The 16,998-nt window shown below is 47.2% G+C and overlaps 1 protein-coding gene across 4 annotated transcripts in view; it reads right to left on the reverse strand.

The window, feature by feature from the left end:
- Positions 1-8,925: 8,925 nt before the first annotated feature.
- Pafah2 (platelet activating factor acetylhydrolase 2) overlaps positions 8,926-16,998 on the reverse strand; it is a 36,352-nt gene continuing 28,279 nt past the window's right edge. For all 4 annotated transcript variants that reach the window (XM_038333575.1, XM_038333572.1, XM_038333573.1 and 1 more), the window contains 2 exons: positions 16,444-16,598; positions 8,926-11,528 (listed from right to left, as the gene is read on the reverse strand). In XM_038333575.1, the coding sequence (XP_038189503.1) occupies positions 11,434-11,528; positions 16,444-16,598 (250 nt within the window). In that variant the 3' untranslated portion in view covers positions 8,926-11,433. The remainder of the gene's footprint in view (positions 11,529-16,443; positions 16,599-16,998) is intronic.

Consider the following 16,998-nt stretch of genomic DNA (forward strand, 5'->3'; position numbering starts at 1 on the left):
TGAATGTGTGTTTGCATAAACAAGCCAGAGTTTGTCACGGTGTCTTTTCTCTATTGATCTCCACCTGAGACAGTGTCTCTCGTTGAGCCTGGAAGCTCACATGGTGGCTAGACCGGCTAGCCAGTGAGCCTGGGATCCTTGGCTGCAGGACTGGGGTTACAGGCATCGTGTGCCACTACAGATGTGCGGCGCTACAGACGTTCATGCACCGCTACAGCGCGCCACTACAGACCTGCACAGCTACATTCGTGCGCAGCTACGTTTGGCTTTTATGTGGGTGCTGGGGATTCAAACTCAGGACCTCGTGTTCCCACAGCAGATGCTTCACTGACCCAGCCTTAAGAACCTCTTTGTTTTTTGTGAGATGGCAAAGATTAGGAACAAAAGCACTGGCTTTGGAGTCTATATTCTAGGTTCAAATTCTGGTCCCATCACCCAGATGCAGTTGACTTGGCTGGTCCAGTAAATCTCCAAGCCTCACCTTCTCGACCCAAGCAATGGGAATAACACGGACTGCCTTATGGGAATGAGGGGATGCAGAGTGCAGAGAGCACTTAGCACAGTACCTGGCGCAGAAGTGAGGTGCTTACTAAGTAGTAGCTCATCCAGCAAACGCAAAATATGACACGCCTTGCATTGACAGTTAGGTTAGTGTCTGCCTGTCCGTCTAGTGCTCTGTAGACAACAAAGGCCATTCCATTTTACATTTAGCTATCCAATCCCAGCAAAAGCACCCTAAGGTGGGCAAGACCCGAATGAGTGACCTCACTTTACTGAAAAAGAAACAAAAGCTCAGGTGGGTCCATTGGCTCGAGATCCAAGAGCAAAAGAAAGTGTCTGTGTCTGGATTCAGTCTTGGGCGTGATTCCGTGAAGACAAGTAATTACACATGCACACCGGGCAAGCTGAGTGTCTCGGGGCCATCTGGCTTCGCAGCTCGAGGAGGGCTGTGTTTCCACGCGGCTTTTTTTAGATGACAGCAAGATGGGAAAGAGGAGCTGGCAAAGCATTTTCCCTGTTTTCAAGACTGGTGTGATTTGCGCTCAGCTCTGCCCTCCTTCTCATCCCCAAATGCACCTTGTCTGTGGCTTCCTGACATCCCCTGAAGCTGCCCTTGGCTCGCTGGTCGCTGGCTCTGCCTTGGCCCCACAGCTGCTGGAGACATCAGAGAACTGGGCCAGCACCAGCTGGTCACAAGTCTGGGTAGGGAACGAGAAGCTGATGGGGGCAGAGGGCAGGATTCCTGCTTCCCATGTCAGTCAACTAAATGCTCTTTCCATCCAACAGATGGGCCCCGGAACCATGTAATAAAATATAACATCCAATACAGCACAGACCGCAGATCTCCCGGGAGCAGCCTGCCGAGAGATCAAATGTTAACTGAATGCAATCAAGACACTTCATTGAAGAGGGAGGCTGGCTGGAAGTGGTAGACCAGACTGAAGCATTAGCGGTATTGAGACATGCAGAAAGGGGGCTGGGAGACCCCTAAAGTCAGCAAAGCACCCTGAGGGGGGCCAGAGGAGGGAAAAGATGTGGGAAGAATGGGCAGCTCCTGGGGCAGAGCAGACGCGGAGGAAGTAAGATTTGATTTTATGGGGCAGGGAGCATCCTGTGAACTGACAGACGGGACTGAAGGGGCCTCAGACGCTGGCCAACTCAACAACTGCTACCCTACATCCCCGTTCACATAGAGAAACGCTGAGGCCAACAGAGAAGCACACATCCAAGGGAGAGAGGGCCACAAGGGACTGGACAAGAACCCAGGGATCTGGGGAGAGGCTCATGAGAGCTCACACCCCCACAAAAATCTGGTGGAGACATTTTCTTCAGTAATATAGTCACCAGTAGGTTGTTCATGCTCTTTGAAATGATTCATCCTCACCAGTGCTTCCAAGGGATCCTCAGTGAAGTCATTGGGACAGGACACACACACATACACACACACACACACATACAAGCACACACATGCAGGCACACAGGCACACAGGCACACACACATGCAGGCACACAGGCACACACACATGCACACACACATGCAGGCACACAGGCACACACACATGCAGGCACACAGGCACACACACATACACACATGCAGGTACACATACAGGCACACACACGCAGGCACACATGCACACACACGCATGTGAACAATACAGAAGGGTGAGTAGCTGGGAAAAGGAAAGAGATCAAAGGGAGGGAGGGGGTAGTAGTGGGCGACTGCTAAAAATATGTTTGGTTTTTCAAGACAGGGTCTCACTGCTTAGCTCTGCCTGTCCGGGAACTCATTTTGTAGATCAGGCTGGTGTTGAACTCACAGAGATCCGCCTGCCTCTGCCTCCCAAGTGCTGGGATTAAAGGTGTGCACCACCACTGCCCATCCCCTGTTCAGGTTTTGGGCAACTGCTTTGAGTTTGAACAAGGCTGATTCAGTAATCATACATTTGGTAGAAGTTATGGCAATCGTGAGTATACCTGCACAAATAAAGACAGACAATGCTCCAGCACATATCTCTAAAACAATGAAACAGTTTTTTTGCATATTATAATATAAAGCATGTTACAGTATACCACATAATTCTACAGGACAGGCAGTTATAGAACGATCAAATCAAACTCTAAAGGATATGTTAAATAAACAGAAAGGGATGATAAAGACCATCATAAATAGTTTGTATAATGCTTCATTAACTTTGAATTTTTTAAAATGCTAATGAGAAAGGAACAACAGCTACAGAGAGACATTAGATAGTAAAAAAAAAATAATAATAACGGAATTAAATCTTCCAGTATACTTTAAAGATGTACTGACCTCAGAATAGAAGCCAGGACATGTGTTACGGTCGGGAAGGGGCTTTGCTTTTGAAAAGCAATGGATACCATCAGAATAGATAAAGATTTGATTTGAACAAGAGACATCTGTTAATTAGAAGAGATGATAGTTCATCAAAAAACATGGCCATTTAATCTAAACTAACCTAAAAAACTAACAAATGTTTTCCATTTGATCAGAAGTAATTTGCCAAAAGAGAATCTCCCTAGAATTAGGGTTGGGAAAGGGTTTTGTTTTTGTCTTTCAGGAAAATAATAAAAGCATCCAGTTAAGGAATCTGAAGACCACTTGACAAATGAGACATCTGAAAAAAAAAAGACAAACCATCCAGAAAAAAATGTCACAAGAAAAAGAGTAAATTGGCCTATTGGTATATCGCATTTCCAACAGGATAAAATTTCATAAATCTTTCCAAATATTTGTTTCTGCTATTCTTTTCTGTTTTTCTTTTTAAAATTTCAATTATTATATTATTATATTAATATGTATAATGATACACATAATTACTAACTTAATAATTATGTATACAATGTTTTATACACCAGAAGAAGATACCAGATCTCATTATAGATAGCTGTGAGCCACCACATTGTTGCTGGGACTTGAACTCAGGTCCTCTGGACGAGTAGCCAATGCTCTTAACCTCTGAGCCTTCCCGCCATCCATTTCTGCAGACATACACTGCAAATGGTTTTTTTGTAGTCCCAGTCCAGTTAAAGATTAAAGATGGCTTTGGAGTTGGAGTGTGGCTCTCTCCTTCTCTAAACACAAGCATGCTTATTAAATTAAAATAAAAAAAATCTCTGTCTCATGTCAGAAGAGCCACCTGATATGGGACAGAAAAAAACCCCAAATATTTATATTGCCACTAATCTCATAATCTTTTGGTTTTATATTGACTCTTTAAAAGCTTTCCTTAAGGTATAAATATTACCTCAAAATTTTTAAGATTAATACATACATATATATATTTAAACTTCTTATCATGATATTAATGGTCGTATAGAGCACTAACTAATTCTAGAAAAAGGTTTCATCTACCTGTACATGATTTTGGGTTTGAGTCTCTACCAGTTTTTTTTTTTTAATTTATTTATTATGTATACAATATTCTGTCTGTGTGTGTGCCTCTAGGCCAGAAGAGGGCACCAGACCTCATTACAGATGGCTGGGAGCCACCATGTGGTTGCTGGGAATTGAACTCAGGACCTTTGGAAGAGCAGGCAATGCTCTTAACCACTGAGCTATTTCTCCAGCCCTCTCTACCAGTTTTTTGCAGTGAACCATGAGCACGCAAAACAGCGACCTTTGAAGTCTCCAAAAGGAGGATGGGGCCCCACAACGACAATTCCTCCAGGACTATGATAACACCGCTAAGCTGAAAAACACCACCTAAAGATTGGCTTTGGACTGCAGACTTCTCAGAAAAACTTCAAGGTGGCTAGCTGAGATGATCTAGCCTCACAGACTACTCTAGCCAGGACTTGAGACAAGGCCTGCACTTTTCCATTCTGCAGAGACTGGACAACAGATGGTAAAGCCGCCTCTCCCAGGACTTGACAATTAACCCAAATCTTTCTTTTCAGGGTCCCCTAAAGATGCCTTAGCCCCCCAGACAGCAGGAAGTAAACTTAAGAACACAACACCCACATTCCCAAGAAGTGGGGTGGGTTGTTTTTGGTTGTTCAGTGGGTTATGGATATTTGTCATTGTTGGGGGTTGGTTACAAGTTGTTATTTGTTAGAGTCAGGAGGAAAGTTAAAGATTAAATTTAGAGTTCTTGTTTTGGAAAAAAGAGGTGAGGCTATAGATATGATAGGATATGCGGTAGATTATTGAATCTACTCTAGAAAGAAATAAGGGGGGGAATACAGAAATAGGATTAAAAGGTAGATTTTTTAAAATTGATTTTATTGAGCTATACATTTTCTTCTGCTTACCTCCCTTCCTCTCCCCTTGCCTTCAGCCCTCTCCCATGGTCCCCACACTCCAGTTTATTCAGGAGATCTTGTCTTTTTCTACTTCCCATGTAGATTAGATCCATGTATGTCTCTCTTAGGGTCCTCATTGTTGTCTCGGTTCTCTGGGATTGTGAACTGTAGGCTGGTTTTCTTTCTTTATGTCTAAAAGCCACTTATGAGTGAATACACATGATGTTTGTCTTTCTGGATCTGAGTTACCTCACTCTATGATATTTTCTAGATCCATCCATTTGCCTGCAAATCTCAAAATGTCATTATTTTTTTCCTGTAAATATACCAATTTTCCTTTAAAAGGTAAATTATTAAGTCTACTTTTAAACCACAAAAGCAACTACTAGTTTTTAATATTTTACATTGGCTTGGATTTTTTTGTATATTGATACGAAGTTTACATTATTTTTGTTAGAAGATACTTTACATTTATTTCTGATCTTGTTCAATGTATGGTACCTATGCAACTCATTTAACAATGTAATGCAAATTTCTAGTCCTTGAAAGTTATTACCAACTATTTAAGATAATAAGGAAATGCAGGTTAGCAATTAGTCACCTATTAAAACTGAACTTGTGAAAAAATGTAGAGCTTAATAAAATTTTTTTTAAAGATTTATTTACTTTAATGTACAGGCATTTGTATGAGTTTTTGTGCCTCACGTGCATGCAGGGATCCTCAGAGGTCAGAAGAGGGCTTCACGTCTTCAGGAACTGCGGCTATTGGCAGCTGTGAGTTGTCATACTGATGCTGGGAACTGAACCCTGGACCTCTGTAAAAGCATTAGATTCTCCTATCCGCAGATGCAGCTTTCCTGCCCACCATTTGATGTTTAGGACCTTTGCCTGTGTTTACAACCATTGGGTGTGAAATTAAAACCCCAATCAGAATCATTAGTGTGGACTACTGGGTGATCAGAGACCTGCAGGGTCAGAACCGTGCTGTGAATTTTGGTTTCTGATGTGAGAATCAAGGAAATCAGAGCAAACATAATGGGAGTGTGGTGTGGAAAGTCCTTTAGTCTCTGTGTTGCTTTTATTGGTTAATGAATATAAATATTTCAGCTTAGCAGAATAGAGCTAGGCGGGGAAAACTAAACTGAATGCTGGGAGAGAGTAGGCAGAGCCATGTAGCCCTGCTGGGAGAGAGACACCAGATGGAACCTTGCTGGTAATCCACAGCCACAGATAAACAGAAATGGATTAACTAAAGATATAAGAGCTAGTTAGCAACATGCTTAAGTGATTGGCCAAGCAGTGATTTAAACCATATAGTTTCTAAGTGATTATTTCGAGTCTGGGCAGCTGGGAACAAACAAAGGAACTCCTACAACAGGAGTGTCTCTCTTAGCTTCACTCTGGCAGAGAACACAATGATTGTGGCAGAGATAAAAAAGGCTTCATGTGAGGGGGTGCAAGAATGAAAATGGACCCTTGACCTCCTTTTGGCACTGCTGTGCCTAGAACCCAGGACCTTCTGCACTCTGGCGGGCGTCCTGTTTACACCAAGACTGCCCTGGCTGTTCAGTGCATGGAGAAATGACGCCTAGCCTTTCGGCTGTGAAGACACAGATAGAACAATGGGTAGCGCTAGTGTTTGCTGAGTCCTGGGGCCACCAGGTCCTTACTGTGTGAAACATCGTTTAGCGATTTCAATAACCCTGTGAGGTAAACAATACTAGGGTTCTTGTTTTACAAGTGAAAAATAGCCAGGCGGTGGTGGTGCATGCCTTTAATCCCAGCACTCGGGAGGCAGAGGCAGGCAGATCTCTGTGAGTTCGAGACCAGCCTGGTCTACAGAGCGAGTTTCAGGACAGGCTCCAAAGCTACAGAGAAAACCAAAAAACAAGTAAAAAATAAAAAAGTAATAGATTAAATTAGTATAAAGTGATAATAAATTAAATTTTAAAATAATAAAATACATCTTTTTTTCCTAGACACAATTGACTGCAATGTCACTTATCAGATATGCCAGTTAGCATCAGGGTTATCCTTGTTTTGTTTTGTTTTTGCTTTCGAGACAGGGTTTCTCTGTGTAGACCTGGAACTTTATAGACCAGGCTGGCTTCAAACTCACAGAGATCTGCCTGCTTCTGCCTCCTGAGTGCTGGGATTAAACGTGTGCGCCACGTGGCCCAACATCCAAGGCCATTTATCCAGCATCCTTTGATCCCTTGATGTTAACCAAAAACTAGAACAAGTAGCCAAAGGCCTGCGGAGTCACAACACCAGGGGTGACAGACACACTTTACTGTCAGGAGGGTCCCTAAAGAGAGCCGCCCCCTTGGGGGCTGGAGAGATGGCTCAGCGGTTAAGAGCATTGCCTGCTCTTCTAAAGGTCCTGAGTTCAATTCCCAGCAACCACATGGTGGCTCACAACCATCTGTAATGAGGTCTGGTGCCCTCTTCTGGTATTGTATACATAATAAATAAAAATTAAAATTAAAAAAAAAGAAAGAAAGCCGCCCCTCAGCACCTCCTTCCTTTTCTTGTAGCTTCAAACAACATAGATGATTACCCATTGCTCACCAGAAGTCACAGATTCAATATGAACAAGTTGACCCATCAAGGGATCTGAAGAACAGCATCTTGACCACAATGGAGTCAATACAAACTCTAAAATGTGATGGCAGAAATTAGAGTCACAGAGCAGGGGTGTCCCCTCTCGCCACAGGCCTTGGAGCCAACCTCCCTGGCATGGGACACAGGCACAAGCACTTTGATTCATTCTGGATGGCACAGGGTATTAAAAGTGCCAGGAGGCAAGCTTTGGCATAGGAAATTAAGATTGGAAGTAGATGGTTGCTGTGCTCTCACCGTGAGGATGAGCATCACACGGAGGCAGGGGATGCAGCTCAGTGGAAGAGCACTTACCTAGTGTGGGCAAATCCTCAGCACTTGGGAAAAAGCGGGCGGGGGTAGGATTGAGGCAGGCAAATCTCAGGGAGTCAGAGGCCAGCCTAGACTACACAACAAGTTCCAGGCCAGCCAGGACTACTTAGAGACCCTGTCTTTAAAATAAATAAAAATGAAATGATGTTGATCCTTATTAAAAACTGAGCACTGTTATCCAAAATATTGGAGAATTAAGCTGGGTGGTGGTGGCGCACACCTTTAATCCCAGCACTCAGGAGGCAGATACAAGGTGGATCTTGTGAGTTCGAAGCCAGCCTGGTCTACAGCGTGAGTTCCAGGACAGCCAGGGCTACACAGAGAAACCCTGGTGAGAAAAACTAAAAGACCCTCTCTTATAATCAGCTGATTAACTAATCAACAAATAAACAAATATAAGCATGAACTTGTTTTAAAAAAAGAAAAAAAAAAAAAAACCTCGGTGACTTGAGCCCACCCAGGCACCCAGGAATGCCAGCCCTTGGTTTTAGAGTTGGGGAATGGCTCAGTTGGCAAAATGCTTGCCACATAAGCATGAGGACTTGAGTTTGATCCCTATATATAGACAGACATATAGACAACAGTGGTACCCACGTGAGAACCCAACTGCCTAGGAGGCTGAGACAGGAGGATCCCTGGGGGTTTGCTCAGAAGCCAGTCTATCCAAATCAGTGAGCTGCAGGCTCGGTGAGTGACTATCTCAGAAACTAAAGTGGAGAGCCAGAGAGGATACCTGATGTCAGCCTGCAGCCTCCACATGTATGTGCGTATAAGTGCACATGTACCTACACACTCACGTGTGCGCACGCACACACACACACATGCATGCACACACACCCTGTAAGTGTGTGGGCTTCTGTGCAGACAACCTCTTCAAAGAGGCCATGGTTTCATGACTTACTGGATAGTTCTGCCATAGGGACAATCCCCCTGATCCAGTAGATACATGGACCATTGGCAGATCATTCTGAACGGAGAGGGTCCTTTGTCTCAGATCTAGGTTGCCTTCACAGTTTTGCACCTGTATTATTTTGGGATCTCAGGTAAAAGTGCTACGGCTCCCATAGGTGACCCCCAAGGTGGCATCTTCTTAGGGTGGCTTAGGGATAGTCCTGTGGGTACTGGGGGACTCTGGTCCCCAGGTGGGAGGCTGCAGGGTCCCAGTTTAGACCAATATGTGCTCTCTTGGAAAGAAATTCCAAAGAAGAAAGCCGGCCAGCCAGTGACTTCAGAATAGACAGGCCCTTTAATTGCACAGTGAACAGTGACAGAGTTGACATCAAGGGGGCTAACAATCACGTTTCAACAAATCTTGAAAGATGGAGATCATGTGGATCATTCTTACTGGGATACACAGACAATCAGAAAGTGTGGGAAGTGGGAAATGCATCTTTCATAACCCATGGGTCATGCAACCCCTCACTCAGTTATCCCAACAGTAACACAGGCCCTCACATGCGGGGGCTGAGGTTGGGAAGACAACAGAATCTGCCCTGATTCCTGTAGTGGTGGAGCCAGGGTGAAGCCCAGCTGTGTGGCTCCCACGCCTCTGAGAAGGAGCCTCCTGAATGACTTGCTTTGGTGGCCCTGACCCTGGACTACTGTGCAGAGATCCACTTCCCTTCTGAACTTGCCCTCCTAGGGTTCCCTCCTTAGACTCGGGTGACATACATGTCTTGTATGGCGGAGATGCAGTTCAAGGTGGGCCTTCCCGCAGCGCTTGGAACTCTGGGAATACTACCTTTCTTCCCAAAGATTTTCCATGTGGTTCAACACGACTAGCAAACAAAGGGAAACAAAGAGAAGCCACTTCCAGAGCGCTCCCCGGCTTGCTCCAATGCAGATTAAACAGACTGCGGATTACAGCATGTCGTTAGGCAAGCATGAGCATCAATATTCAACGGACGGGATGCAGAGTCTGTCTGTTTCTTAAATCTGGGGTGATGGCCTCAAAAACATAAACCAATTAAAAAAAAACCCAGATGACTAAAGCACCCATATTTGGCACAGGGGGTAAGAGGCAAGACCAAGCTGACCTCAGATCTCCCTAGGAACATTCCCGCAGCTAAGATGACCAACCCAGTGCCCTCTGTGGCCTGTGGAAATGACAGCTTGGCTCCATTAATAGTCCACAGCCTGTCTCCACCTCCTCAGAGTGTTTCCTACAAGATTCACCCACAAAACCTCAAAGGCGCCTCAAAAGGCGCTCAGCTTCTGAGGGACTCCTTAGTGTCTGTGTCTTTCTCTGGGTTCTGAGGACAATGTTCGCCCCGCATGGGCTCCTAAGAGTAACAGGACGGAGGGCCCATTACTGTTTCTTATACAACGGGGAGAGTGAAAAGTGAGAAACCAGAGAGTGACCTCATGTTGCACCTCACCAGAGGCAGGTGGGAAACACCAGGACAACAGGTGTCAGGTGGAGAACACCAAGAGAACAGGTGGCAGGTGGAGAATCCCAGGACAACAGGTGGCAGGTGGAGAACCCCAGGACAACAGGTGGCAGGTGGAGAACACCAGGACAATAGGTGGCAGGTGGAGAACACCAGGCAGAACACCAAGAGAACAGGTGGCAGGTGGAAAACACCTGGCAGGAGAACACCAGGACAACAGTTGGCAGGTGGAGAACACTAGGACAACAGGTGGCAGGTGGAGAACACCAGGACAACAGGTGGCAGGTGGAGAACACCAGGCAGGGCTGCAGGCCCTAAGGCTTCCCCTCTGGCCTTTGGCATGATGGCTTGCATTCAAGAGGCAACGCTAGCCCACGATGAGGGAATGGACTCACCCAGTCAAGTCTTCACATCCAGGCTTCACTGGGTTTAGTCTGGGGCCAGGGGCTCAAACAGTCCCACCCCATGGCTTATTCTCTTCGTTCTGCCTCAGGAAGTTAACTCACCAAGGGCTGGGGATGTGGCTCAGTTAATACAGTGGCCTAACATTTACAGCAATCACTGTAAAGTCAGTGCAGAGCAGCAACCACAGATCCACGCGTTTTCCTTGAGGTGAGCACTGGACACCAAAATTACTGGGTGTGGGGACTGTGGTGGAAGTGGGGGCTAGCAATAATGGCATCTATTGCTCCTGATTCCACATGGTAACTGTATGTCTGGAACAGAAGAAATGCCCCAAGCCGAGAGAGAGAGAGAGAAAGAGAGAGAGAGAGAGAGAGAGAGAGAGAGAGAGAGAGAGAGAGAGAGAGCGCTCTGGCAAGCAGCTAGGCACTGTTCTTATTTGAAGTTAACAGGCCCTGGGACAGAGGCGATGACTGTCATCGGAAAGAGATCCTCAGCACCTAATACTTCACAGTCATTAACTCAAGTCAGGTTTGATCCTCAGCACTGGATAAAGACCAGGCATAGTGGTAATGTGTGTCACTCGGAAAGAGGGTCATCCTCATACAGTAAGTTCAAAGCCAGTCTGGGATACAAGTCTTTGACAAAAAAGAAAAAGAAAGGAAGGAAGGAAAGGAGGAAGGGAGGGAGAGAGGGAGGGAGGGAAGGAGGGAGGGAGGGAGGGAGGAAAATGTCAGCTTCCTATGAGCCACTGATTTGTTCGCAAGCTGCTCTGAGCTGTAAGATCAACGATTCCAAGAGCAAAGGGCCCAGCTGCCCAATCAGGAGTCTGATTACATCCTCTCAATCTCTGAGAAAGGATCCTGCCACTAGATTACAAGTATCCTTGGGCGGCTCCTACGGAGAAACTCGGTTCGAGCGACCTACAAATGGCCAGTTGTGCCTACAAACTGGACAGATGTGGTGGGGTCCCTCGAATGAGCGCTGGTCCGATGCCTTCCACGAAGCTGTTCCATTGATCGTAGTCCTCCTTCAGGTCTGGATGGGCACAAACAGGAAGAGGGTTAGCAGACCACTGTAGAGTCAGGTCAGCTTCCACAGGGTCCTTGGGGCACCCTAGAGAGGAGCACCTGGGATACCAAAAAGACTGGGTATGGAGGCCTCCTGGGCAGCTGAGGAGGGAGACCCAGCAGTCAGGGCAGCTGGGTCTACTTAGGCAGGCCCGGAGAGGCTGTGGTAGCATGGTGGCTTCCATCTGAGCAAGAGGGAGGCAGTGTTGTTCAGCAAGAGACAGAGCGAGAGAAGAGGGGCTGGAGGTGTGGGGAGGAAGAGGAGGTGTGTGATCTTCCAGGAGTGCAGGTGGGGGACAGGGAGGAGGAAGAGGAGGCGTGGGTAGTTGGTGGGAAGGGAGCGGGATTTCACTGAAAAGGCGGCATCGCTGGGCTCCGGAGGCGGAGGCGTTAGGCAGTAGCTGAGAGGCTGCAGAGCCACCTCTGGCTCATTTTAGTTCCCCATTGACAAGGCACCTAGAAGCTTCTTTCCTCTGTAAGGCCAGCTGATGAAGATACAGCGTCTTAACTCAGACTCTGCTCTCTCTCTTCTCGCCTGGGTCACCACAAGAGCTTCCACGCCACCCACACTCTAGGTTCCCAACTCTCCGCCTCACCCATCCTCCGCTTGTAGCCATTCTTCTGCCTGGAACCTGGGCTCCTCATGGACTGGGGGCTCAGATCCATGCCCTTCAGCAAACCTATAGGCTGCCGCTCCTGACTTCTGCCCACTTCACTCCCTTCCCCTATCAACAACCCCCTGTCCTGAGCTCAGGAAGTGGGGGAACTTCCCACACTATCAGGCCTTCTGTCTTAGAAGACCCCCTGTCCCTTCCCTCCCGATGGCCTTTCTTCATCAGTCGGGGCCAAAGCCAGAATGGTCTTGTCTAGGCAGCTCCTTCCCTGGCTTTTCTCCTTGCCTCCAGTCAGGTCTGCCTCTAGGCAGTCACTGAGTGCTGTGGTCAAAGCACTGTTGTCAGTTACGACACTGCACACTGCGACACAGTGAAGGGTGTGGTGATACACTGTCTGTGATCTAGCTTGTCTGAAGATGAGAGTGCAGAGCTAAACCACAAGTTAACCATAGAGGCCAGGCAGTGGTGGCAAACACCTTTAATCCCAGCACTCGGAGACAGAGGCAGATGGATCTCTGTGAGTTCAAAGCCACCCTGGGCTACATTACATTAGCACAGTGTCAAAGAGAAACAGAGCCAGGCAGTGGTGGCTCATACCTTTAATCCCAGTACTTGGGAGTCACATGCCTTTAATCCCAGCACTAGGGAGGTGGAGAAAGGAATGATACAGCTGGGCAGAGAGAGGAATATAAGGCGGGAGGAGATAGGAGCTGGGTCAGATGCAGTCTGAGGATTTGTAGAGACAGGAGCGCCCCTTTGATCTGAGCATTGATAGAGGCAAGAACTCTAGTGGCTGCTGCTCTGCTTCTCTGATCCTTCAGCTTTCACCCCCAAATATCTGACTCCGGGTTTTTATTATTAAAAACAATTAGAATTCGTGCTACAGAAGGGGCATGGGCTGTGGGGCTATACAGTCAGGCTGTATGCTGGCACTGCCCCCAGAACCAGATAACCTGAACAAATTACAGATTAAAGAAAATTTCTAAGCTCTAATATATTCATCTGAAAACAATGAAGCTAATAAATAATAAAAGAAACTACTGGAAGGACCATCTCCAGATCAGACATGACAGACAGTGTATCTAGAATACTGAGCGTGACAAGTACTGGTGACCTCAGAGCCCTCAACACAAGCAGATTAAGTCCCCAAAAAGCTTGCTCCAGCCTTGACTCCTGCCGCCTCCTCCTCTGCTGGTCTCTCCTTTTAACTCTCTGCTTCAAAGGGAGCTGGTCACACCATCATGGGCTCCCTCGCCACCGTCAGCTTTTTTTCTTTTTTTCTTTTTTGAGACAGAGACTTACTATGTAGACCAGGCTGGCCTTGAACTCACATAGGATCCACCTGCCTCTGCCTCCCAAGTGCTGGGATTTAAGGGGTGAGCCACCACTCGTAGATGTCCTGTCATCTTTAATCGTGGGCTCCTATAATGACGTGTGCCCAGGGGAAACAGGAGGTGTGGGCTGAGAACCGGGAGCAGCAACCACTCAAGCCCTGGGAGGTGGGTCCACCCCTTCCTTTCAGGAGCAAAGGCATGTCTCTGAGCCCCCTGCCAATTTCTAAACTCAGGAACAGTTCTCTGCTCTTAATTTGCAAGGTGAAAAAAAGCAAATACAATCAGAATTGCAAATTTGCCTCAAAGCAGCAATGCGTTCTTAACAGGGCAGGCGTATTTTAAACATAAGCACAGTCCAAACCAAATGGGTTGCAGACATCGTGGGAAACGTGAATGTATCCAGGCTATGCAGGGGAAGACCCGTGTCCACAGCACAGAGGGGAGAGCCCCATGTCTAGTACAGTTCCAGTCAGGGCATGTCTCTTTAAAAGAGGCCCTGACAAATTGCTCCCAAAGGAAGGTGACAACAGACTGCATGGGGGAATTGAACAAGGAACCACTGCAGGTCCCCAGGCCATTAGCCTAATGAACAGAGGCCATTAGAAGTGACCACAAATATCTAAAGAGCTGCCACGTGCTACCTGAAGCTTCTCTGGTCAACTCTGGGGACAACCAGAGCAGCTGTGTGTATGGACGTGCATTTGTGTGTGTGTGTGTGTGTGTGTGTCTGTAATAAGGTATCAGATCTCGCTGGAAGATTACAGTAGTGTGTATATGTGTGGCGTGTGTGTGTGCACATATGTGTGTATATGTGGGTCTGTGTGTGAATGCGTGTGTATATGTGTGTCGAGTGAGTGAGTGTGTATGTGTGGAGTGTGTGAGTGTGGGGGGCAGTAAGGCATCAGATCTTGCTGTGAGGTTGGTCCAGGCAAGCTGGGCTGCCTCCTGATGAAAGTGGCTTGGGAGGGGTCAGCTTCATGGGGATCATGGTGCTTCCCCTCTGTGCTCACTGCACTGACAGGGACATGTGATCATGAAAGCTCCAGGCTGGGGCTGGACGGTGACCCACAATGTATTTCTTTTTTTTTTTTCTTTTTTTTTTTTTTTTGGTTTTTCGAGACAGGGTTTCTCTGTAGCTTTGGAGCCTGTCCTGGAACTAGCTCTTGTAGACCAGGCTGGCCTCGAACTCACAGAGATCCGCCTGCCTCTGCCTCCCGAGTGCTGGGATTAAAGGCGTGCGCCACCACCGCCCGGCTCACAATGTATTTCAGGAAGCAAAGAAGAGCTGACACAACCAAGTACCTCTTTTGGGAATCTAGTGTTAATAAAGAATCATGGTGGGGCTGGAGAGATGGCTCAGTGGTTAAGAGCATTGCCTGCTCTTCCAAAGGTCCTAAGTTCAATTCCCAGCAACCACTTGGTGGCTCACAACCATCTGTAATGAGTTCTGGTACCCACTTCTGGCCTGCAGGAATACACACAGACGGAATATTGTATACATAATAAACAAGTAAATAAATATTTTAAAAAAAAGAATCATAGTAAATACATAAGCAAATAAAATGAAGTCGTCACTACCCCTCAAAGTTTACCCCCCCCATACAGTTGTGAGCAGTGGAAGCTGAAGAGGAAAGCTGGGAGCCCATAGAGAGAGAACCAGCCACCGGTGGCCTGAGCTGAGCTGTGACCCACAGGAGAGAACCAGCCACTGGTGGCACAAGCTGAGTCATGTTCTGAGGAAGCAGAAAGTGAGCAGACACTTCAGGGTAGAAAAAAAAAAAAAAGAGCACAGAAACAATGAGGCTGAGGAAGACATGAAAAGGAAGACACACACTGAGCCTGAGGGGCAGAGAAAGAAAACCACATCCACCCTTGACTGGGTCACCCACTGGGTCCAGGTATACCTCAGAAACTAACTTACAGGCTTTCCCCTTCCTTCCTTCCTTCCTTCCTTCCTTCCTTCCTTTCTCCCTTCCTTCCTTCCTTCCTTCTTTCCTTTTCTTTGTTTTTTGTTTTTGTTTGCTTGTTTTTTGAGACAGGGTTTCTCTGTGTAAAGCTCTGGCTGTTCTAGAACTCACTCTGTAGACCAGGCTAGCCTTGAACTCACAGAGATCCACCTGCCTCTGCTTCCCAAGTGCTGGGATTAAAGGTGTGAGTCACCTCCACCTGACTCACTTTTTTTCCCTTGAGGTAGACTAAACTTCTAGTCTTTGTGGACCAAAAAAGTTTAATTAGACCATTAGCTTCTTTTTACAATATTTGTGGGTGTGTGTGTGTGCGCGCGCACATGCGCGTGCACATGCCACAGCGAGTGTGTGAGGTCAAAGGTCGGTTCTCTCTTCCACCTTTGTGTGGGTTCTGGGGATCGAACTCAGGTCGGCAGGCTTGAGGCACAAGTACCATTTACCCACAGAATGATCTCACCAGCCCCAAGACAATCACCCCAAACATCCAGATCCCCAGTGGAAAAACCAGCTTGCTTGTCCATCACAGAAGACACCCTCTCTGGGTAGAGATAACACCAGGGATCTCAAAAGGCTTTGTTATTTAGCTGCTCTCTGACTTACGACATTGGTCATAACCCTCCCATGTTTGGTTTCTTTAAAAAACCAAAATCTTCCATAAATTTTGCCCAGTTATTACCATAAAGAGCCCACAATGCATAAAGCGATGGTAAGTTTGGGGACCAAGGTCGTGGATTAAAGAGAGGAGGATGTACTGTCCCGGTGAGGGAGCCATGGCTCAGAAAGGTCAGGTGACCAGGCTGGGCTCATTCTCTGTTAAGTCAGGGCCTAGGTGAGCAAAGTTTCAGTAAATGACTTTTCAGTCATGTGCCATGACTCTCCTGGGTCCTCTCATGTCACGAAAGAACACGGTGCTACGGGAGACCCAAGGGACCCCACGTGTGCCCCATGAGCCCCAGTTGTCTCCTTACCAAGGTGCTTCTGCAGGAAGGCCAAGATGGCCCGCACCATAACCTCCTGACCTTCATAAGGGTCCAAGGTCCCACGAGTGTGACTGGATAAGAATTTAGCAAGCATGTTGCCGGTCACGAAAGCAAAGTCAGTTTGACTCCGATGAACAGCTCCGCTAGAGACAGAGAAACAACAGGGAGGAGGTTTGAGGTCGGGCACACGTGTGTGCCTACCGTGTGCAAGGTACTGCCCGTGTGTCGTGTAACTCTCCCAGCAACCTTGTCGGGGAAGAACTTTCCGTGCGACAGAGTCTGAGAAGGAAAGACGTGACACTGGACAGAGCTAGGGCTGGAACCGAGCTGTGCCTGGCTGCACCTGGCTGGACGTCTAGATCACCATGCCTGACAATACAGGGAAGCAGGGTGACCCCGTTAGAGGGGAGCTGGGAATGGAAGGTGAGGTTCCCAGCACCTGCTGTTTCTATTACACCACAGCTTTTATCCAGGAACCCCAAGGACCATGAAACATTTCCCCTCACTGCCAGAACTGTGCCCAGGTTGGCTTTGCCCATGCCC

This window comes from Arvicola amphibius, chromosome 6 (genome assembly GCF_903992535.2).
Source record: "Arvicola amphibius chromosome 6, mArvAmp1.2, whole genome shotgun sequence".
Taxonomy (NCBI): Eukaryota; Metazoa; Chordata; class Mammalia; order Rodentia; family Cricetidae; genus Arvicola; species Arvicola amphibius.